Source organism: Manacus candei, unplaced genomic scaffold (assembly GCF_025592945.1).
Source record: "Manacus candei isolate 608988 ecotype Guabito, Panama unplaced genomic scaffold, ASM2559294v1 h1tg000011l, whole genome shotgun sequence".
In the NCBI taxonomy this organism is placed as follows: domain Eukaryota; kingdom Metazoa; phylum Chordata; class Aves; order Passeriformes; family Pipridae; genus Manacus; species Manacus candei.
This window is the reverse complement of record NW_026138059.1, coordinates 12,064,107-12,088,599: the sequence shown is the minus strand read 5'-3', so window position 1 is coordinate 12,088,599 and position 24,493 is coordinate 12,064,107. Positions and strand designations below refer to the sequence as shown.

General features: G+C 36.4%; 1 protein-coding gene across 5 annotated transcripts in view; it reads left to right on the top strand.

Annotated features, from left to right (window-relative positions):
* CSMD1 (CUB and Sushi multiple domains 1) overlaps positions 1–24,493 on the top strand; it is a 1,077,494-nt gene that overhangs the window by 665,281 nt on the left and 387,720 nt on the right. For all 5 annotated transcript variants that reach the window (XM_051778075.1, XM_051778073.1, XM_051778072.1 and 2 more), the window contains one exon: positions 11,046–11,158. In XM_051778075.1, the coding sequence (XP_051634035.1) occupies positions 11,046–11,158 (113 nt within the window). The remainder of the gene's footprint in view (positions 1–11,045; positions 11,159–24,493) is intronic.

Genomic DNA, 24,493 nt, shown 5'->3' with positions numbered 1-24,493 from the left:
CCAAATGGGATATCTGAAATCTTTCCTTAAAAAGAACAGCTCACCCAATAAAATACATAACTGGAGAACAGTTACTAAAGTAATGAAATTAAATTAATTGCACTGAATGGAAAAACATTTTTCAATTTATTATATTTGTATATTCAATTTAGTTTATTTTGAAAATCTTACAGAACCAGGCACAAATGACAAGCTATTATACAGTAGTACAGAAAAGTCTTTTTCATCACAGAAGTATAGTAGGTCTCTCATGTACTTAAAGAATCCCATTATATCTACAATAAATATTGGTTTTATAAAATTTAAATGACTTTTCAAGAACAGTTATAATAAGATGGATGGCTACTGGCCATTGATTCATACAGTTGCTTTTTGGAATGCATCTTTTCAGATCTTAACCCTATACTAATAGCTCACAATAACTGAAAGTCTTTGCTTTTAATGGAAAAAAATGGCAGCTCCTTTTTAGATTAGCAATTTCCAAATTTCATTGAGGAATTTAAAGTTTCCCCTGTATGGGACACTAAAGAATTTGTTATGGGATTAATATGAACACAGTAAAAAATCTGGAGTTTTCAGAATGTCAACAAAAATGCCTATCTGGATAATTGCAGTAAAAACACTATACCTGCAGTTGTCCTAAACTGAATACTATGTGTGTTGTAAGACCTATATTTTATTATTGCAGCTATTAATAATTGCACTCAACTAGGGACGAATTTTTAAAGCAGAATTTTATCTCTGAAGTGTTCAATTGTTGTATATTTGTAGCATTAAAAATGCCTACGATTTAGTTTTATATTTTTCAATTGTGAGTTTGTTTAAAATTTTTGTTTTCTGTCAGGATAGCTTCCATTTTAACTTTAGGACCTTCTCTGGCCCTGGATGGAAGAACACCTTGAATGCTATAGAAGAGTGGCTTGCAGAACTCAGGACCTGGGTTCAATATCACTGTATTAAACAATAAAATCTAATTGATTGCTGTGTCCTAGAACTTAATGTTCCACTTTTGCTGGACAATGAAAGCCATATATCAGAAAAAAACCTAGACATATAAGGAATTATGCTCTTTTATTTATCCGTTTGAGAGCAGTAATAATCTTCCAAGGGAAGAATATTCTATTCAGAGTGCCATGGAATATTGTCCTTATGATGTTTGCTAAATATCACAACAGTATCAAGAAAAATATTTGCTAACACTGTTAAATCAGTAAACCAAGATGTTCTTAATAAAGCTCTTTTCCAAACATCAGTTACAAATCATAAAAAGATCTTGCCTTTGGCTTTAACCTCCAGCCAAACACAAAGTATGTGCAAGTACGATGTCCACTGTGAAGTAAAACAAAATACACAAAAGAGGTTGGATACTTTTCTGCACAAAATTATAATAAAAGGGTCTTTGAAGAATAAAGTTCCGAGTTATGTCATGTCCCAAAAGCTGAATTACAATAGCATTTCTGTGCCTTGGATAATGCTCAGCTGTTGATATTTACTGATCTCTTCACCGTAGCTCTCACATTCTAAGGTGAGATTCTTCACAAAATAATGTGGAAGTCTAAAATACCTCAGATAATATACACTTCTGAAATGCTTATTCCTCTCCATTGTCTATACAAGGAAGCTCTCCCACAGGGAGACCACTCATTGCCAACAACTGAAATTTGAGAAGATTAAGCCTGTGTCTCCTCATTTCACCAGACCAAAGGGCTTTTAAGCATACATGTAAACTGTTCAGACAACATAAGAAACTTAAGCTATACCTTGGGAGGGTATGATTTGAATATTTTTTTAAAAATATATCATATTTCTGTTTACATTTCCATTTTAAGCTATCTGATTATGACCTTGTCACTTATAAGTTTATTTATTTAATGGAAAAAATCCTTAAAGAATTTTATATTAAACTACATAATTTAGTTTTAAATATGTCATTATTGTGTTTCAATGTAACAGTTAATAAGTGCCATGCAATGAAGTTAGTAGTGAGGTTAATGAATGTAATAACTACACAGTGACACCATATAACATGATTATGGAGCATAGTATTTTATTTCATTTTGGGTTATTTCATATTGAAGAGGACCTTTCATCACATGCTCTCATTTATTAATGTTTAAACCTTCTATTCTCAATATGAAGGATAAGTGAGCAAATAAAAATGCAACATTCTTAGACTTCCATTCAATTTAAAGGATCTGAATCATTGAAGTTGACAATGTCTTGCTAAAATCTTATTCTTAGGTTTATTCCCTTACTCAGCTGGGTTTTCCTTTCTTTCATCCTTTTTATATTCATCAATTTTGGGTTTCATTCAAGCTATTTTCTTAGACCCAGATTGACAAAAGTATTTTTATATAAAATTCTCTGGCAAACTCCTTTTGATCCCTCAGGACTTAAGGTGTTTGTCAAATTTTTTCTGTACAGCAAAAAACTTCTGTATTACTCCTAGTCATTAGTTTTCCTAACTCACCTGAAAACAGCTCTGTCAGCCTCATTCAGCTTCCCAGGGACATACCGTGTTTTCCTGAACAATTCTCAGGAGACCATCTGGGGGCACTTAGCAAGCTAAGATTTGCTAAGGTCCTCCTATTTCTTTAAGTTAGGGTGAAAAAAACCTCACCCAAAAATTTATCCATTCATTTGAATTCATTCTTGTCCCAGGCGGTATTGAGGTACAATGCAAATGAAAGTATTTATTCACAGCATCACAACACCACATGGTTATGGAAACAAGTGAAGAAGGGAGAGAAAATTCAGGCTTGATCTAATTACTTTGAATGGGAAATATCTCACATGGGCCCTCTCTTCCTCTCCCCACTTCTGGACCATTTCCTTATAGATTGTGTTAGCTGTTATAAACAGTCTTTTATTTCAAATTCTCTATAATTAAGAGAGGATTACACTTTTTCTGTTAAACTGGTAGTTCTTGTTTAAAAGATAGCCTGGTCTCACTTATCAAGCATAATAAGTATTGTTTCACTTAATTGATATTGCAAATAGTCTTCTTGTTATGCTATCTATCCCCTCTTGTATTTTGTTGAGTTATCCCCTAATTTATATTTATCTATAAATTCTTCCTTTCCCCATGTGGTGATCTATGGCTCCACAGGGTACAGTGAGTCTCCTCGTCACTTTACTTTTCCTGTGCTCCTGACGCTGAATTTGTGCCAGCTCTGACTTGTTTCTCCTTTCCATGAGCAATTTAAAAAATAGCACACAGACGTCTCATCTGGAGGGATGGGAGGAGTGGATAATTTTCTGCCATTACAGTGTCTAAATAAGATCACAGAAATTCCAGCAAGAGTCAAAGTTGATACATACAAGGAGGGGCAATACAAGCAAAGGATTAAGGAAAAAGTAGTAAAGTGCAGGAGGAGGAAGAACAGAAAAGCACAGCACATGGCTGCTTTTAGGCAGCCGCCGCTTGTCAGAGTATCTCATCTCTCTGTGAAATTGCAGCCACAGTGTGCGTGTTTCACTGTCACATGAACCCCCAAACACAGTTTGTAAAGCTACATGTTCACTTAGAGCTAATGCAGCTCATTACTTGCTTTTGGTTGCTACCAGATACAGCCTTGGCTATCCTGGTGTTACAGTCAGTTTAAGGCAATAAACCTCTAACATTCTTTTTTCATATATCTATATAAAATATAGATATTTACATATAGACTGTATGTAATACAGACAGAATATATATACACACACATCCATATACATTGTCTTTATTTATTTATTTGCTGCAACCATCATAATTTACCCCTTTGTGAACTCCCTCCTGTTATTTTTCGAGTAGTAAGTGAGGATCCTTGAAAGTTGTTGTTCGGACATGCATCTGCAGGCATGCTCATATGTATATTCTTTAACATAAAAATGGAAGTTAGCTGTAAATTGAAAATTAGGGTGCAGTTTTCTTTCTTCATCTCCTAACCCAGAGAGGTGTTATGGAAACTCATTAAATGTTTTATATTATTTCCAAAATAATTACATTATAAATAAATAAATAAAAACATCCTAGAAAATATGAATACTTCTTTGGTTAGGTGAATATAGAAATAGCAGAAGTATTCAAAACTGATGCATAATAGATTTGTTGGAGGACCTCTACATAGTTTTTTAATCTGAGTTAGTCCTTATACAGGTGTATTTTCAAATCTCATTTTGTTTAGACTTGATTAATTTAATTTTATTTTTTATTATTTTACTACATTTTTGAACAAATAATTCTACTTCAACCGTATACATATTTGGCTTAATACAAAATGGGGAAAGTAGCTAAAATAGAAGGATAAAGATAAATGAGTTGACAAAACCCACTCTAATTCTTCCCTGCATTTTCCATGTCATGAAACTAAAGTGTCAGTAGTTTTCTAAGACAAGAATAGATTGTCTCTTGGTTATATCCAAAACAACGTCAAGAACCTTGTTAAAGAAACAAGATTTCGTTTATTTGTTCAGACAAAAGTATTATATTATTTCATTAACAGATCCAACATCAAAATTGCTCCTCTGTAGGTTACTTCTCCTTATTACATGTAAAGTAGTTTTTCTATACCTGAATTTGTGTCAAAGAATAACTAGTGGAAAATCTTAACCAGAGGAAGACTATTTCGGTGACAAACCTGTTATTAATAATTTTAATAAAACTTATCACAAACTCTTAATAATGCAATAGATTTCAAAGAACATTTTGCTTCTCTACCTGACATACTATACATAAAGAAAATATTACCGCATGGAAACAGAAAGTCTTAGTACACGTATAAACAGTAGATTAGTGTCTGTGTGAGGAAATGATGGAATAAGAATAAAAATTAAAACTTTACTTAAAGTAGTATAACATGAAAAACAGAAAGAGAGCTTCCTCTGCCATCTCTGATCCTGCTGCAGCCTGGCTGTGTTCAGATCTAGAAGAACAGGGGTGGTTTAATTATTTCTCATTGTTTCTTATAAGAAGCAGTGCTTGTCAGCAGAGGTGTATTATGATACTAATGTAACTATAAAGCTCTCAATACCTTGCCCTTTAGTTCTGTATGATGCTGTAACAGTCAGCACACACAGGAATTCCCCACAAGTCTGTCTTGTTCCATAGAGCACAGTGCAACATTTGGTATGCAGAAATTAGAGAATTTAGATTCCCTGTGCAGTCTTATCCTGAGTCCTCAGGTAAATGCATTGTCTTACCACTTTATTTGAAAAATTATTTTCTATTTGGTTTTTTTCCTCCCATGGGATTTCTCTTTAACAGGTCACTGTGTGTTTGATACTCAGTGAATAAACAGCTATTTAATGCTTCCTTCAATCCTTCTTCAGTGCATGGCCTCAAATCGTGTTTAGCCCAGAGCATTCAAACATGTCACTTGCCTAAGTGACATCGAGTTTTAACCCGCCGATCCTAGAAGCTGGGGGCCTGGTTGCCATCAGTACAGAAGATGAAATCTCAACACTCTGCAAATCAGACCAAGTATTTCCAGAAAATACCCAAATAACATTATATATACATATGTCTATTTGTTTATTAAAAAGTTGATTAATGTAATTTAGATTAGATATCACTTCTTCTATCCAAGGCTAGGGCAGATTTTTAAGACTATCTATGCCAGGTCCTAAAATCAGTTTCAAAAGAGCATTACTTTTTTCATGGCAGAGGCAGAATTCAAACATATCTGAAAAATTTAATTTCTTTTGTATTACTTCCTGTACAATAAATGTCTCAGTTGAAAAGAACTGAGGAACTTTCAAGATTCTTTTTAGACAGCATTGGAGAAATCTTTAATAAAGATCAAAGCATGAATGCTTCTAAGGAGAAATTGATATAAAGAAATATGAGTGTTTTACCTTATCTAAATAACTTGTCTGATACAAAGAAGTTCCAAGTTTTCATCTGATTTTAGAGTTAATACCTAATCTGAGATAAAATTACTCTATATTCATATGCATCAGGAATTAATACTATGTGTGTGCATTTCCAATAAAGAAAACTTTGCTTCAGTAGCGCTTTTGCTCTCAGAACAACCTAACCTCATGATGCCTGTTAGTGTTTCCTGAAAAACTCAGAAGGGATGGTCACATTCCCAGTGCCTATTGGGACCCTGTGGTTTAGACTACTTCCTACACTGATCCCAGGAAAGGTTGGGGGAGCACTCATCTGTCATGGGTGGAATAGTTTTGTAATAAGGGTGGTGAGGCATTGGAACAGGTTGCCCAGAGAAAATGTGGAGTTCCCATTCCTTGGAGTGTTCAAGACCAGGTTTGGTTGGGGCTTTCAGCAACATGGTCTAAGGAAAGGTGTCCATGCCCACGGCAGAGGGTTAGAACAAGATGAGCTTTAAGGTTCCTTCCAACCCAAACAATTCTATGATTCTAAGATTCCATGATTTGTTGTTGCAAGCTTTAATAGTGTAGACTCTCAAACAGGAATTGATATATAGCGTCGCTGTTCAATTTACTTGTTTCCCATGAATACACAGTTAATATAAAAATTTAGCATGTAACAGTAAAGGCTACAGTGAGTCAGAGGAAGCACACTGGTAATACTGCCAGCACACAGAGCACAGGGGCACTTAGAAATTGTGGAATGTGATGCACCTCTCAGTTGGTAAAGCTCAAAGGAAACATTCCTCGTCATTCTTCAGCCTCAGATGAAGGACTGTGTTGTTTTTTGTGGGACTGGGAGAGATTATTCCTTCTTGAGAGTGATCTTGAGAATTTGTTGAGTAGTGGTGTCCAGATTCTCTGTTGGTGAACTACAACAGCTATAAGCATGTCCCCCTGCCATTGGAGTTGCATTTTGTATACCAGAAAAACAAATGAGCATGTGTTTTAGGGACCCCTCGCTCACATTGTGTCATTTGCTGCAGAGATAATATTCTACTTTGTGGGACTGGAATCAAATACTCCTTGACAGTACTGATTTTTACTTTTCTCTGAGGAGCACACCTGCAATGTTATTAAATTTTTTCTTGTGTTTTGCTGTGTGATAGACAGTTTATTTGTTTCCTGATTAAAACAAAACAAAACAAAAACCAAAAACAACAACAACAACAAACTAGAAATAAGCAAGAAGGGAAAAAAACCAGGTTTTTTATACTGTCTCAACTTCTGTGTGAGTTAGAGATCTGCCTGCTGTACCAATTCAGGTGGCAATCTGCCACTTTTAACAGTAACCATGCCTACCTCTTTCTTTCATACACAGTTTGGGTTTCCTGCCCTCCAGAATTTCCAGGTAAATGGTCAATTAACATGTAAAGAGGAATTTTACACTGTATCCACAAACTTTTAGATTTGTCATTACTGGAAACTGTGAAATTTTCAATGGGAAGTCTCACTGCACGTGGTGAATGCCACAGAGTGGCATTTTTGTAGGGGCACCACCTTTATGTCACATGTGGGCCACAGGATTCTAGTCTAACCCTCCCAGAATTTGTTGCAATTTCTGAATTTGGGTTCTATAGTGAAGAGGTTTTGAAAACCTTACAGAAAAAAAAAAACACCAATGTACTATACACTGATTATAACTTGCTTCTAAACCAGCCTTACATCTAAATTAACCACTGAGCTTTATTTCGCTTTCTCAGTTTCTCCAATTAAAACACAAACAGCATTTCTTGTAAAGAACATATTCTTATTTAGAATTCAGTAGCATAGAGATCACACAGCTAAATTAGAACTCTGATAAAATAAGTTGTTTAAAATACTCCTCTGTGTCATGATCACATTATCATTATCTTTCATAATATGATGGGGAGATTTGAGACTATTTAGCTGTACCTTGCAGAGTTCACATAGGTCTGAAAATATCTTGTGTATTGTGTGTCTGTTAATGAGAAGGGTAACTAAGGAAATGTCTGCTCTGAACATGCTTTTATAATGATCTTTATTTATTCTTTTATTAATGTACCATATAATTCATGTTACAGTTTAATATTTCAGCCCAAAGTTTTGCCAGCTTTGAAATCCAGAGCTCTGGATAAGCTAGATAGAATGTTACTACATGTATATTTCATTTATAAAAGAAAACCAACCACAAAAACAATATTTCCAGGACATAAGTTAGTATACTTGGACAAATGAATTATCAGTTCAGTGATATGAACTGCAGCCTATAGCAAAAAGTTTTAGATTTGGCATACATTTTGTCAATAGCTAGGAGGTACTAGCAAAGATATAGTTTTGGTTTTCCACATATGGTTTTATTTTTACTTTTTCTTTTAATTGTTTAGTACTTTCTACAGGTACACTAAAATTCTAAGTAGATTTGAAAAAGCAAATGCCAGTTGATAGTTAGTAATATTTAGAATGGTGCTCTAAAATGGTTTAAAGAGCATATGAAAGAATACATAAATTATAAATAAAAGTCCATTTGTGTGATATTTAGAAGCATATAAGATGGAATGTTTTGACCAACACCTTTAAGAACTATTGAATGCCATGTATTGAATGAAGAGTGTAAATCTTCCTTTTCTTTCAATCGAAGTTGTTTTTAACTAGGATTTGAGTGTCCCTTATGTTGTTAACAACTAGATAAAGCAAATGAGATCATAAATAAGAATGAAATTTCTCTGATGCAGTTTGTATGTCCTAATGAAAAAAAGAAATCTAGTAAGAATTTCTATATTTCAGTATGTTGATCTTGTTCCATTACAGAAAGAAAAGGGTTTCAGCCATAACTCTGAATAGACTTTTCCAACATCAGTATTTCTTAACATGATGTGGTGGTTTCACAGTTCTCAAAATTCCAATTTCTAAGTTCCCCACAATTTGCCTCAATGTGAAAGAGAAATTCTCAGACACGCACAACTCAGCATGGGGAATTCTATCAAAATTTATTACTAACAGAATAAAAACTATAGAAACTAAAAAGCAAATAAATACACAGTATTAATACAATTTCTACCACCCCTGGGGTCCTCCCACATCAATCCAGAAGAAGAACCCTCCAGGACAAGAGCTAAAGTCTCTCTCATTGGAGTATCAGGGAAGGGATCTTCTTTATCCCTACCAGCTGCTTGGCCTCTGCTGAGGTCTCCTCCTGAGCTGCAAGGGAACACTTGCTCCATCAGGTCTTCATCACGAGCTACAGGGAGTCAGCTTCTGAATCCTTTCTCCCTGTTTCGTGAAGGTTCCTCCCAGAGAGTAAGATGTCCACTCTTCCTCTCCAGGTTGCAGGGTTTCTGGGTTTTTGCTCAGTCTTTTATACCCCAAATAGTTTTCACCAAAAGGCCTTACCCAGAAGAAACCTGCTTGGTTTGGTTTCTCTCTATTTCAGCTGCAGCTTCAGCTCAACTTCACGTGGCGGGGGGGGTATTCCCCCCTGCTTCCTCATCCTTCAGTTTTCAGCTGCCCTCATCCAAACCCACATAAGGCACCTCCGAGCCCTTGGTCCACCTCCATTGCTCAGTCTCAGCTCCAGGTCTCCCCCTCCCCTGCCATTGTGGGGCAGGTGGCAGCGAGACTGCTTGAAGTTCTCTCTCTCCTCTGCCTGGAATTCTTCCAGCTCTGCACGATTGCCAGTGCTTCTCCAGGGTCATGACTCCAGCCCACTCCGGGCTACTCCTCAGCCTGTCTGGCTCAGCTCCAGTGCTATGCCTACCTGCCAGGGGGGACTGGCTCTAGCCCCCAGCTGGCCTCTAAAGCCCCACTCCATCGCCTCTCCAGGGCAGTGGGGGAAAACCCCCTAGCGTTTGGCCACAGCACCCAGTCCAGTTTTAATACTGTTCTGGGCCCCCAGCAGCCCAGCTGCGGGGGGGGGGGGGAAAGAGGGGCTTGGGCACCGCAAGGGGCCCATCAGCCTCTCTCCTCTCTCTCTCCTCTCTCTCCTCTCTCTCCTCTTGACTTCAATTCTCTCTCTGCCAACAACTTCCTCCTGGCTGTTGTAATATGCTAATCTCACAGGGGCTAAATGCAGCTCTGATTGGCCCTGCATCGGAAACTCACCTGGGACCAACATTTCCAGCCCCAGAGGGGTGAGTGAAACCACCACACATGATGAGTTTCCTAGTAATCTGGACTATTTAATGAAACTCTGGAATTTCATACTGCCAAGGAAAAATGCATCTATGTCACCATATTAATTTCAGAGAGAGACTAAATCCCATTTCAGTTTGGAGTTTTTTTAGCTCCAATAATACGAACTGTGTCTACTCTAGTATTGGCAAATCTAAACTCACACATTTTATATTTTAGCTGAGAATTTCTGATATTAATAGGTTTGAGTTTTGTTTCAAGTAATTGACATTATTGAAAAGGAGAAATTTATTTTGTGTAGTCCTCCAGAGTTATTCAGAAAAGAAAAGCTAAATCTGAAACCTGGAGCATGGTTATGCAAAACAAAAAAAGCCATCTGGTAAACTAAGACAGTAATTTGCACCATATCAGGCACCCCGATAGCTACTCAAGTGTGTTCATATTAACAAATGGTGTGGTGTAATTAATGACTTTGGAATGATCCAATGTGTTCCAAGGCCCTGTTGCCTGTATTAGACAAAATCCCTGTGTGCACTCTTCATAATACCACAGTTAGTGACAATTGGTTGGCCTGCATTCAGTTGTGCTTAAACTTCTCTTTTTTCATTAAATGAGGGTAGGACTTAATGTACACAACATCAGTTCTAGCAGGACAGTTCATATCAATAATTTGCCATCCAAGCTTAACATTAACTAGCATCTATAACCCTTATTTATCATTTCTCAATACCTGAGATTTGGCTTCCCATGAAGTAACTACCACAGCAGGGAGTCAAATGAAGAGATTTTGTCATAATTGAATATGATTATTTTGTGGTTAATATTTTGATACAAGACTGCTTTTCCTCTTTAATTAATGAAAAAATAGTTTGGAAATACAACTTTTGATCATAAAATGGATAGGTGTAATGGAAAAAAATCTTCACATTTCTTACAGAATAATAGTTACTTAACTAGTAATACATTTGAGATGAGATGATAGTGAATCACTGCAGTCAACATATTTTGAATCTGGTGGGTTTTTTTCTAAGTAGTGTCCACATGATTTTTTTTATCATTAATACTAGATTCTTTTTTTCCAGGTTGACTGGCATGAATCTACCTTCTCCTGTTATCAGCAGTAAGAACTGGTTACGACTCCATTTCACGTCTGACAGCAATCACCGACGAAAGGGATTTAATGCTCAGTTTCAAGGTAGGAAACTTATAAAAGTTCAGCAAAAAAATTCCTTACCTTTAAGCATCACTAAAGTGGGGTAAATTTGAAAATTATGTTTAAATATCAGACTTGTAGTAAACAGCTGACTCATACTACTACTGCTCTTACGCTGAGTATCTCTTATCCTTGTGTGATCAGACATCTCTAGGGATTTACTTTTGGGAGAAGTATGTGTGCTTCACAATTCAGTTTGCTCTAAGTATATATTTGCTTGCTCATTTTGTCTAAATTGCTTTGCATTCAGTCTGATCTTTGCTTTAAAAACATGTCTGGAATGCAACTTGCAGAAAGTCAATTCACACAAAGGCATGCTGCCATCTAAACATTGTCTTCCTTCATTATTCAAAATCTAACTCTTATTCGAAAGCTACATTCATCATTTGGAAATTTGACTTAACCATAGTATAGTACAAATTATATTTCAGGCTCTTACATGGATTTCCATATAAAACTTTAAAAGAAGACAAAAGGATGTCAGTGTTGTTGTCAATTTCTACTTATGTTCACCTAGATACTTTTTAAAATGCAATTTTTTGGAATGGCTTCTTTTTTTTTTTGTACTTCATAAATCACTACTCAAGATGAAAGACATGTTGGTTATATTGAAAGTAAAAGAGATTCTTAATTTATCTTACTTTTAAATTCTACACTTATATAAGTTGTTTCAACCCTTTTACCTCCCACACCATCATATCATTTATTACTTTAGACCTTTCTTTTTTCCATGAAACTCTGGGACCTCTATCATTTTAGAAATGACAAACATACTGCAACAAATATATGCTTCTGGTGATTATGACATACATGTGCAACAAATGCATTTAACATACATAGTTCTTTCAGTTTTAAAAATATTTTGATTATTTTGGTAAAAAAAATATTGTGAAATTTCATTTCATTGTGACAACTCAACACAAGTATGTATTCTGTGATCTTTTGCACTTACAACTTATTTTTTCAAAGTTTACCAAGGATGCATATATAATACCACTATTGGTGACTATGAATTTAAATGTACTGCTTATGTTAACTCTGTGCCTTAAGCCTATTTACTGGAGATCACAAAAACAATGTGTCTCATCTTGCTAATGCACCAGAAAACTATGAATCAACAGGATAAAAAGGGGAAGTTTGGTATAAAGTAACATACATGGGAAAATAGCTTTTGTTCTTTTTCAATATATCTTATCTCTAGACAAATACTTACCATGAAGTTAAAGCTTTTAGGAAATATCTGGGGAGATCATTATTTCAGATGTATATCTGTTGCTCTGCATAATACACGAAGTATTGGGTGTAAGTGTAAACTTCCCTGATGTAGAACATAGCTTGTGAATGACAAGTGGAAGTTTCTTTTTGCAATTCAGATTCTTACAATTACAGAAGTTTCCTTTCTGAAGTTAATTGTTTTGAAATGCAGTTTTATAAAATTTACTGTATTAAATACAAAGATCTCTGAATTACGTGAGCCCCAGCCCTCTATCTTATGAGGCTCAATTGCAATTAAACAAATTCCCATGTTAGTGATATAAACTGTGTTAAAACCTGAGAGAAAGTGACACATAGGATGAAAATTCAGAGTCGTATAAAAGGCTGGTTAATCTAACAGCTTCATTACATCCTTTTTGTTACACAGCACTAGTAATTATTTGTATTATATATGTATTTGAAAACTAAGTAATTATTTGGGATTTTATTTTAAGCAGAAGTAACAATATTTACGGCTAGACTAGTCTACTAGTACCACAAATTGCATAATAACACAGATTGGAAGAGACTTCTGGAGCTTGTCTAATCTCCTCAAAGAAAGGTCACCCAAAGAAAGCTGCCCAGGACTGTGTCTGGTGGATTTTGAATACCTCCAAGATTAGAGACTCTACAACCTCACTGGGCAACCTATCCCAGTGTTTACCCTCACAGTAAAAATGTTTTCACTTATTTGCAAGTGGAATTTCCTGTGTTTCAGTTTTTGCTTATTGTTTCATGTCTTGCCAATGCATATCATTGTGAAGAGTCTGTCTTCACCTTCTTTACACCCTCTCATCTTCTTAGCTATTAATACACACCAGTCAGATTCCTGCTTCCCCCAGGCTGCCTCTTCTCCACGCTAAAATTTCCCAGCTCTCTCAGCCTCTCCATCATATTTTTGTTCTCAGAAACTTTTTTCTGCTAAAATTCAACAACTTTTACATATATTTTCATCTTAGTGCTTTTCTTGAGTTGCATAATTATTTGAGCTGATCGTTAAAAAACCAAACAAACAAATCACCAAAAAACCTCCTGTGACATATATGACCTAATTTTCTGGAAGAAAACCTAGCAGTGAAAAAGGATGCCTCAAATATCTGACTGCCTCCAGACACAATTTTTATACTTGTCATCTGGGCAAATCCTGCAGTGTAGGCTCTATGACTCTGAGACCTCTGAGAGACATTTTCCTTATGGGCAACTATTTACAGTAGTTTAAATGGACCGTTCCAGAATACACAAACGTAGTTGGGATTGATATGTAGTTGAACTATCTTGTCTTTGAGACAGTTATAGTAAATACATAGATTCTTTTGAAGTAACCATTTAACACTCACTTTACCAATAGACAAGTCCCCATTACCAGTCTGACCAAATCATAAGAATTTTTTTGATTGTTCTAATTTCCCAGAGATTCTAAATATTGGACAACTGTCCTCAGGGCACTCAGGACTCTACTTTTAACATTACTTAGACTGCTTTCTCCTTTTGTTTCTTTTTAGAAGGAACAGTCCTTTAAAGTCAGTCTGTGCTGTCTTTTTGTGATTATTTGCATTGTTCAATCATGTGTGTGTGATGAAGGTGTATAATTATGCTACACAAGAACAATAGTCTCTATTGTTTTGGGAAAATAGAAGAATTTGTAATTTTGATTGCAGTCCTCAGATATTAAATTAAAGCAACCTATTGTGCCTTGCCAGATAGTAAATTATTGTATTTTTGAGTCTTAATAACACATAGGTTTTTTTTTTAATAGCTGTCAGATATAAATGTTATTCACAAAACAAAATCACAAGATATTCCTCAAAAAGCAGTAGCTTGTCCATTTGCAGATTGCATCATAAAGTCAGGGGGGGTTGACCTTAGCTGGATGCCAGGTGTCCACCAAGTCAATCACTTCCACACCCCAGCAGGACAGGAAAGATAAAACATATTGTGTTACTGTCACAGGCAAAACAGTCTCGACCCTCACACATTGTCACTCCTTTCTCCAGCTGCAATTTATGCTGCACAGCAACTTTTTCCCTGCTCAAATGTGTTATCCCATCACTGATCAGCCTTGACCAGCTTCAGATCTGTCTTGAGCTGGCTAGCATTGGCTCTAACATGGGAGAAGTTTCTAGCAGCTTTTCACAGAAACCACCCCTGCAGCCATGCCACTACAGGTACAGCCACTACACAGGGCTTGGTCACATAAGCATAATGACCAGCCCCATGTTACATGCAACCAGCCCTACCATTACTTTATTCCTGTACTTTTCATATGTGTTCTACCCCAAAGCACCTGAATCCATCCCTTTCCCTGATATTATTATCCTTAAATATTCCGTAATTAACCTTGTGCAATCCCAAAATGTTCTTCCCTTGTACCCCACAATGAGCCCTGTATTCCTGGGCAGGCACCCCCCTCAGCCTCTGAAGTGGTGGGAGAGCTCCTAGTGTGAGCTATCCCCCGGCTCTGTGGGCTGAGTCTCACCAGGGATAGCCCTGGGGAGGCCAGGGTAGAGGTTGGGTTCCACATTGGTATTCGGGTTCCCCTACTTGCCCAGAACTCTCTGCACTTCTTCTGCCGTTGTGGAGATGGACTTGTGATGGTCCTGGAGGAGCCAGGGTGAGGTGGTTTTCGTCTCTGCCATCCACTGTCACCTCCCTGTGCTCCTCTGTGTGTGCACAGGTGAGCTTATTACTGCCTAACCTAACACACATATCAACTTCACTGGCTTTTCAAAAGCAAGTCAATATTGAAGGCAGCAATCCCACCTCTGAACAATGATGGGATAAGAGACTTTTTTTACTTTTCCTAGTAAGAATTCAGATTATCAGACTTTTTATACAGTTAGCATACATATACTTTAATCACTCTTTTCAACTCATATCAAATTTATATCTTGTTTATAATCAAGTTATCATAGCTATATTATAGCTGTAACTTGGCCTTTTCCAGCCAGCCAAAACTAATACTAATAAGCAGGCAATTTAATTTTCTTTTCTTTGTTTGGTCTTCGATAAGACAGGCAGAATTATTATAATCTATTTCATTAAAATATTGGAACTACCAATTTGATTTAAAGCTATGTATAGTCAATTATTTGTTCAGCAAAATTTTCAGATCTTTCTAAGCTTGCATTTTTTGCAATATTTAATACCCCATTTTTAACATGGTCAAGAAAACCAGTTCACTAACAAGAAAAAAAATTAAAGCAGTGTACTAGAATTGCACACTTGAATACATTAACTATATGCAGTTTTAAAACTATATGTAATTTTAAAATGCTTGGCAAGCTGAATGTATAAATAAAACAATGTAATCTAAAATATGTATCCAAATGGTGGGTATTTGGATTTCCCCTTGCATCATATTTATTGTCCCGTCTTCCATCAGATTAGAGAAGAAGTTTAAAGAAAATTTTTAAAATTAATTGGGTATAGACTGAAGGGTTTGTTTTGGTATTTATTGTTTTTCCTCACCCCACCTACCTTGTTGCTTTCTTCTGATTTTTGGTCTTTTAACATTGATTTCATCAATAAAAATATTTATGTCCCAATTTCTCTGTGCATCTATGGAATTTTTTTTCATAGTGTCAGAGTTCCTAGTCAGAAGGAGACGTGGCTTTAAATGGCCCTGAAAACCACAAAAACAAATTAAAGTGCAGTGATGTGATTTGCCTTGTCTGCTTCATATCTCCCATACCAGCAACTTTGGTCTCATTGAAATCAACACTCCCAGTGGATACAATCTGATTCAGTTCTTGTTCTGCCTTGTTCTTTAGTAGCATTGTCCTAGGGGGAAGAGATGTTACAATTCATTTAGTTATGAATTTCTTTTTCTTTTCCATTCCTCTACCTTCTCCTGTGCTGATACACAAAGATTCTTTCATATTCAGTGGGAGTAGCAGAGTTATGATTTGTCTTATGCCAGTGCTTCACAAATACATGAATTCCCCAGAGGTGAAGTATCATTAACAGGCTCACAAGGAGATGAAAGCTTAGCACTTCCCAGAAACAAAGCTTATCAATGTACACAGGATGACTTAAAAGGTGTGATAATGAATCCCCTGCTTTTGCATATTTACGGTATGTACACTATGCTTGCTTAGCTTTTACTTATTTCCAGAACAGTAGGTTGTTTTAATATTTCTAGTTTCTATTTAACGGGGGAAAAAACCACAATGCTTTTTTTTTGTACAGCTAAAACTAGTCTGCTTAAGTTAAATATTTATTTCAAAATTCCTACAAATAGAATAGAAAGTTTCCAAAACATGATTACTGGGTGTGTTTCACAGTAACTCAGGCCTCTCTTGTAGGGTGTTTGGAATAAAGTATGCTATTTTTGGCAAGTTTTCAGGGAGGTTCAAAAAGGGACTAGCTATTTTGATAATTATGTACCAGAAGTTATCTATCTGTTGAGTTTGACTACCTTCAATAATTCAGGATTTAACAAATAGATAATCCTGAAGTCAAACAATGAATATAATAGAGGCTGCTGAAATAAACATGTGCTAATGGAAAACTATGAGTGAAGTAATATAAAATCAACTTGCAATTGCTACTTCTTTCAACGAATTTTCATAGTTCACTGAGTTTGCATATAAATGTGCGTCTATCCTTCCTACATATTCAGTAAACCCCTAGAAATGATGTTGCAAATAAATGAAAAGAATCTGCAGTATTTCCTTGGTACTTTAAATCAGGGGTTTCATTTATAATTGTTATTTAGAGTAAATTTCAAAAATAAAATTTGTAAAAGCAATTGATAAAATCAGAAAGCCAGAAAAACCTATTCTTTTCTAGCTCTTAAGTGATGCTGAATATGTATTTTTCCTTTAAAATGGTACTGAGACAATAATTTGTATTTTGCTAAATTTTATTATCAAGAGAATAAACCATCTTGATGTGAAAAAGTCAACAAGATGGTAATCCATCATCTCTCTTGGTCTTTCTTTTCTGTGATTAACACAAACACTGTTAAATACAAAGTCCTGTCTTCTCAATTGTATTAGTCTGGGTTGGTCTTTTTGTGTCCAGTAGTGCTATTTTCCCTCAACAGAGTTAAAAGTCTTTTTTTAGCTTTTTGAAGCACCAAGTCATCCCTCAGTCTCCTAGATAAACTTAGGAGGATGAGTTCTTTAAACCTCTGACTGGAAGTAATTTTCACCACTTAATGCAATTGGTGCTATTTGAAACTTCCAGTGACCCACTTGTATGATTTTAGCTGTCTCAAAATAAGTAGTACTGGATCTACAGCTAAAACTGCATTTACCTTTTTTCCCTCCATATGTTTATTTCTGTCCTACTTCTGTTTTTTCTTTTAAAAAGTCATGAACACTTAGGAAATTAATAAGCTAAATCATATTAAACTAAATTATATACCCTGGAGACACAAATAATTTTTCTTAACTCTATTTGTATACCTGTCAAGGCTGATATAGGTAGACTATGCTTGTCATTTTTTTTCTTCCTTTTTTTTTTGTTGTGTCATGTTGTATTTCTTACATCCTGTAAGTACAGTCATCGTGGTATCAGTAAGTAATTTATTTTGAGTCTTTTAGTTTTACTTGTTTAGATTTCAGTAAGAGTGTATTAAAATATTTCCTTGAACTTTTGTTTAGTATAATTGGTTTAGATTGAAAACATTTATTCAACTGTACAAGCCTACAATGAGGTAAGTTATTGGAGAATGCTTATGAAGTCAGAAGGAATAAATCTTTTTTCTATTAAAAGTAAAATTCCTTTGGCCAAATCTTTGTACGTGACTGTTGATAATGAATAGCTCCCCCCCTCTGGAAATCAACTTAAATTATCCTTTTTGCACTGTGATTTCAGTCACATAATGTATCCTACATTGATACCTGAGAATACAAAATAACTAACACCATCGAGCACTGGCCTGTATTTTCTCATCTCTAAAATTAGATTGTTTGAACAAAAAGGAGAATTTTAATCCAATAAAAACTATAGTAATGAAATCAATATTTGACATCTTATGGTCTCATGCATTCAATATATATCAATCAGTAATTTGTCATATATATTGAGTTCAGCACATCCTTGTCTGGCTCTCTTCCTCCCATTTTTAAAATGTGGAAACCTTTTCTTTTTCAGTTTTTGGCATTAGAAATTACCTTTGATTTTATTGTTAAAACTGACATCTCATAAAGGCAACATGCATTCTTGTCTGTTTTGATGTCACAAAAATATCTGTTTTTCTCAAAATTTTAAGAAAAGCCCAAAAGTTGACACAGAGTGACAAAAAGAAAAAAATATATATTTAAATGTACTAGGGTGAATTTATGCTGATACTTTTTGTCTATGTTTGGCCCTACCACCTGTGAAAGCTTTGTTCTTTCCCTGACAAGTTATGGGAAAACAAGCACTGATAAATGGGAAAGTTGTCCTTGAAGAGAGCTTCTTGTTTTAATTGGTGTTCTGTGATTGGCTAATTGTCCTCCAAGGTCACTTGAAGGAGAGATTGAGGAGGAGGAGGATGAAGGATGCCCCCAGACTCATTAGGAAAAGACCCCCCCTAAGTACAGTACACAGGCACAGGGAAAGCCATGCGTGCACAGAAGAGGGGCACTTACATAAGCGGGAGGTGGGACTGAGGGCCTCGGGCTGGGTGGTGCTGGCCACACCTGGGAGGTTGTGGTCACTCAATTAATGGTATAAAAAGCAGATAGTGCTTTCTTGGGGGGAGCTAACTTCACACCAAGGACAATGTTGCCTTTGGCAGGGACGCCTGCCAGTTTGTGAACTTACTGACTCTCCAAGGATGCAGCTTCTGCTATGGGCATGCTAGGTTGGCAAGATAACTTTATGGGCAACAGCTGGGTGACTGGGTAGGTCGTGCTGGGGGCTTATTTCTCTCCTCCTTCCTCTTTTTTGGGTTTGTTTGTTTTGTTGGCCACCTCCTGGTAATAAATATTGATTTTTGTTAAGCTTTTAACAGTGTCTTGGTTTTCAAGCTTCAATATGTTCAAACTCCTCCCTAATACACTAAAGGAACTACATTTACTAAAAGTACAGAAGAATTGGACCCTATGATAAAGTTCTGTCCTCAAGAATTTCAGTCCAAAGTTTAGGTGGAATTTCTCAGTGCCAAGAGAGTGAGACATTTGACAAAGAGTGCATACAGATTTGCCTTAACACAAGAACATTCTAGTAAAAAGTCTTATTATTAGGTCACCATATAGGAGCATATTATTATGAACCATTGTGTATTGGGTTTGTGTGGCTAACTTTTGGTGGCAGGGGGGCTACGGGGGTGGCTTCTGTGAGAAGCTGCCAGAAGCTTCCCTCATGTCCTGGAGAGCCAATGCCATCTGACTCCAGGATGGACCCACTGCTGAGCAAGGCCAAGCCCATCAGGAGTAATAGTAACACCTCTGAGATAACGTATTTAAAAAAGAGAAAAAAGTTATCATGCAGATGAAAATTGCAGCCAGAGTGGAGTGAGAACGTGAACAACTCTGCAGACACCAAGGTCAGTGCAGAAGGAGGGGGAGGAGTGCTCCAAGCACTGGAGCTGAGGTTCCCCTGCAGCCTGTGGTGCAGACCCACAGAGGAGTGGGTGGATGCCTGAAGGAGGCTGACCCCATGGGAGGCCCATAATGGAGCAGGGTCCTGGCAGGGACCTGATGGACCATGGATAGAGGAGCTCACGCTGGAATAGGTTTTCCTGGTAGGACTTGTGGCCCTGTGGGGGACCCTGGAGCCTTTGCCTGAAGGAGTGTACCCCATGGAACAGACCTATGTTGCAGCAGTTAGTGAAGAGCTGTTGCCTATGGGATGGACTCACATTGGAAAAGTTCATGAAGGACTGTCTCCCGTGGGAGACACCCCATAGGTAGCAGGGGAAGGACTCCTGTCCCTGAACAGCAGCAGAAACAACCTGGGATGAACTGACTGTAACCTGCATTCCTTGTCTCCCTGCACTGCTGGGGGGCAGGAGATAGATCTTTGGAAGGAGACGGGGTGGGTGGAGGGTGCTTTTAAGATTTATTTTACTTCCATTATCCTGCTCTGATTTTGTTAGTAATAAATTCAACTAATATCTCAAATTAGAGCTTTTTTTGCCCATGATGGTAATTGGTGAGTGCTATCTCCTGGCCATTATCTCAACCCATGAATCCTTTGCTATATTTTCTCTCCTCTGTCCAGTTGCAGAGGGGAGCGATAGAGCAGCTTTTGTGGATACCTAGTGTCAAGCCAGGGTCAACGCACTACACCTTGATTTTTCGGCATTTTCCAGAGAAACAAAAAGTACTTCATTAAAGGTAGAAGCTTGTACCTGGTTACAATCAGGTTGTTAAGTCATACTTCTTTCTTAAGGGTCCAGTAAAGTTTCCATTGCTGAAAAGGCTCAAACGTAGCTGCTTCATGATGTCAGCACTAAGCAGTTGCTGATCTAACAGCTATTCAGTCTTCAGCTATTGTTTGTCATGCTGTTATCCTCCCTAGAAGTGTTCGAAAGACTATAGTTGAAGCAACATTCAAACAGGGAGCTGAGTGGATCTCATTTTATGATTTATTTTTTAGAGACAATTTCTACAAACTACTACTCTCTGTGTTCTGCAACAGCATATTCATAGAGCAAATTGTGTTGGTATTATTTTCCATAACTGTGGACGATATCTGCAGACATTGAAGACTTGATGCCTGCTGAAGTGGTTTTATTATGATATATCATACATTGAAAGCACAAAGTAGCTAAGGCAGTTCATCAGGGCAAGGGGCCAGCTAAGTGACATAGAAAAGGTTAATGGAAAACAAATGACTGTGTTTATTTTAAACTTGCAGATCCTGTATCAGCTTATACACATAGAATAAGAAAGATTTGTGTAAAAATCTATTGTGACACCAATTTATCTTGAGGCTGTACCATTTATTCACTAGTACTGCATGCAGAGATTTCCAGCACAGGGAGCAGGTGGAAGATCTGCTAGTGACAGGCAGTACTTTGCTAAACTGATGGAACAAGGAAACCAACTGATCATGAACTTACAGCTTTTACACATAGCCATATAGTAGAAACATCTATGCCTACTGTGAAGCGCTCTGGAGTTATAATACTGATTAGTAGGGAAGATTTTGAAACCTATTAGTGAGAGAAACACTAGGATAGTGTATTAGAATACTTTTCAGGCAAGGAATACAGAAACTGCTGAGGGTTGGACTATTCCAGTGCATTGGTTTAAATTAGAGATCCTATGGAAAATTGCGATGCCTCAGCAAAAGTCAAATGGGTAGATGAGAAGAAAACTTGCAAGGATCCTCCTAGGTTATTGAATCTGGGACCTTGTTTTATAAAAAAGCCCCATATTATAACATTCCCTTCATAAACTGAAGTGAATGTTAAGTTTGAGAATGGCTGAGTTTTTTTCTTATTCTCACAACTACTAAACTTTTAAAAGAATTCATGGTACAACCAGCCATAGTGAAACAGAAGAAAGCCTAGAAATAGGTAACAATCTGTTTACTGGTCCCACATGACTTTGAGTAATAAGAAAGAAATGTTTGATCTATAAGCAGAATGCAGAGAAATTACCGATACTGCCAAATATGAAAATGTAGATTATTTCTTCCAAGGCCAAAAAATACTAGTAATCCCATAGTTGTGCACAAAAAGGATTAGGCACTAATGCAAAGCAAATGGTGCACTTAATTGGACTTTTCAATCTGAATTAAGAAAATACTGTGTTTTGCAACAAAATTACTCAACTTGAAGAAAATCAGAGCAGTGAAACTAAAGCAAAAGGAAATTGATGAATCCTGCACTGTACTGAGATAAATTTGCTAATTTCCTTCAGGAATAATCCTATGAATGTTATTACAAGCACATCACTGTTTCTTACTGAAACAGTAAGAATATTTAAAACAAAGTGTCAGTCTTTTTAATAGATACAAACATACTTAAGGTGACACAGAGCTTAAGGCTGGACAGGAAAGGTGCTTCTTGTGATCACCAGATACTGGGCAATATGTTATTCCTCTTTACCTTCACATATCTGTACTTGGGAAAAATCTGCAGTGAAAGGCAGCCAAGAGCTGAACTCAGCAGAGCAGCAGCAGAGCAGCTTGAGGAAGTACCAGCAGATGATGTCAGAATATTTTAGCTTTGAGTGGTAGCCAGTATTTGAGGTCTTGGAGGTTATTTCATGCAGGAAGAAAAACTGGCAAGATACTCATGTATTTGGGTAATTGGGGAAAAACATATTATGTCATCCAAGACACACACAAAGACTGTTAGAGAAAATGTTAGGAACAAACAGGAAGTGTAACTTCTGTTGTTATGGAGTCACACTAGAACTAAAAGAGGGTAAATTAGATCAAACATAGCACTATGTAAACCAAGTAGTATATTACCTTATCTGACTGATATAACTTGGGTACTGCATAACATTTAACTGCTTGCACACATGCAATTAAGTGTAGGTGTAATGAAATAATTTCATATGCTAACAATTCTAGAAAAACCCACCAAGGTCTTAGCCACTTACTATTTCTCAGCCAAATGACTTTTGGTTATTGATTACTGTTAAGAAATCAAAGAAAATAGGTTTAAGAAACCTATCTTGATAAGCTAATCCTCTATCAAAGAGGAGGCAAACATATTTGGCTGTTGTTTTCAGACCTTAATTTAACATGATCTTAAAATGTGTTGATGACTAACGTTCTACAGCTTCTCTGGGTAATTTATTCCAGGGCTTAATCGCTCTTACTGTTAAAAAGGTTTTTTTCTCATGTAAGCAAAATTTCCCTTTCTGTAAAGTCTGTAAGTTCTTGTTCTAGCCTTAATGGAACTGCAGAGGTATCTTTCCTCTTTGCAGTTTCCTTTTTATCTTTAAAGGATATCATACCACCTCAAAACCCTCTCTAGATTAAATTATTTCTCAGTGATGCCCTACAAATGGGCCTCTCAGTATCTTCACTTTCTGTTCACTTCTCCATGCTTTTCTTCTTACTAATTTCTGTCCTGTCTCCCCTAAGCAAACTTACACAACCAGAGAATAAGACTGCAAATTCTTGGTGCTAAAGAATACATGCTACTTTGCTTTTGTACAGCTTTTAGCTCATTCATAATCAGTCAAACAAAACCAAAAAAAACCCACCTTTTACTTGAAAGTCATATCCACCCTGAAAATGTATGACAAATTCACACATATTTTTGATATTGTAATACAGATAATTTGAAATTAATCTTCAACCACAAATTACAAGTTCTCCATAAAACCTTGCATGTCAGATAGGAGGAACACAATTTAAACCAAAACAAAAATTATTAAAAAACCTCCACTTTATAGTTGGAGAAGCTGGATCTGAAAGGTGACTGTCTCCTATCTTCATATCCTGGGAAACAAAACTGTGGAATAAAAACTGCATTTTAAAAAAAATTCGTTGTAGTAATTTTAGGAAGCCATCCATGCTGTAATGAGCTGCTGTGTATAATAGGGTTTTAAAATAATAACAGCAGTAGAGCAATTCTTTTGTGAGTTCCCCTCTCTCAGAAATGAATGTAAGAAGAATAAAATGGAGAAAAATTTCCTTTTGAATTATAGAGAGTTAGTAATGTAGGGAAAGCATAGTATGCTGGTGTGCTTTATGAATCCAGAAATAAAGCTGATACTACCAACTACTGTTTTAATTTTCAAAAATAAGAATATTTTTGAAAAATAAGAACATTTTCAGGTGCACTTAAGGTGCATTATTTCTAAAAATTTGCACTAGGGACATAAGACTTTTACAAAAATTTTTTGTATTTCCAGTTCTCTAAGACAAAAAAGAAAAAGATGTCTATGTGTATTTGGGTGTTAAATTAAGGATGATCTCATTCATCCTTAACAAAAATATGCTGATTAATAGATTTTTAAATTTATAAGACAGGAGAGTTCATTTTGAACATGAGCAATGCTCCTCTAAATCTTTCCATGGCTGAGTTTATTTTAGCTATAGCAAAAGTCTAAGGAATGCCACCAGTGCTTTCCAGTAGGCTGACAAGGTTGTCTTGGACTTCCAGTACTCAGCTCTGCCTTCCTCCCTAAATGAGTAACTCATCACCAAAAGACC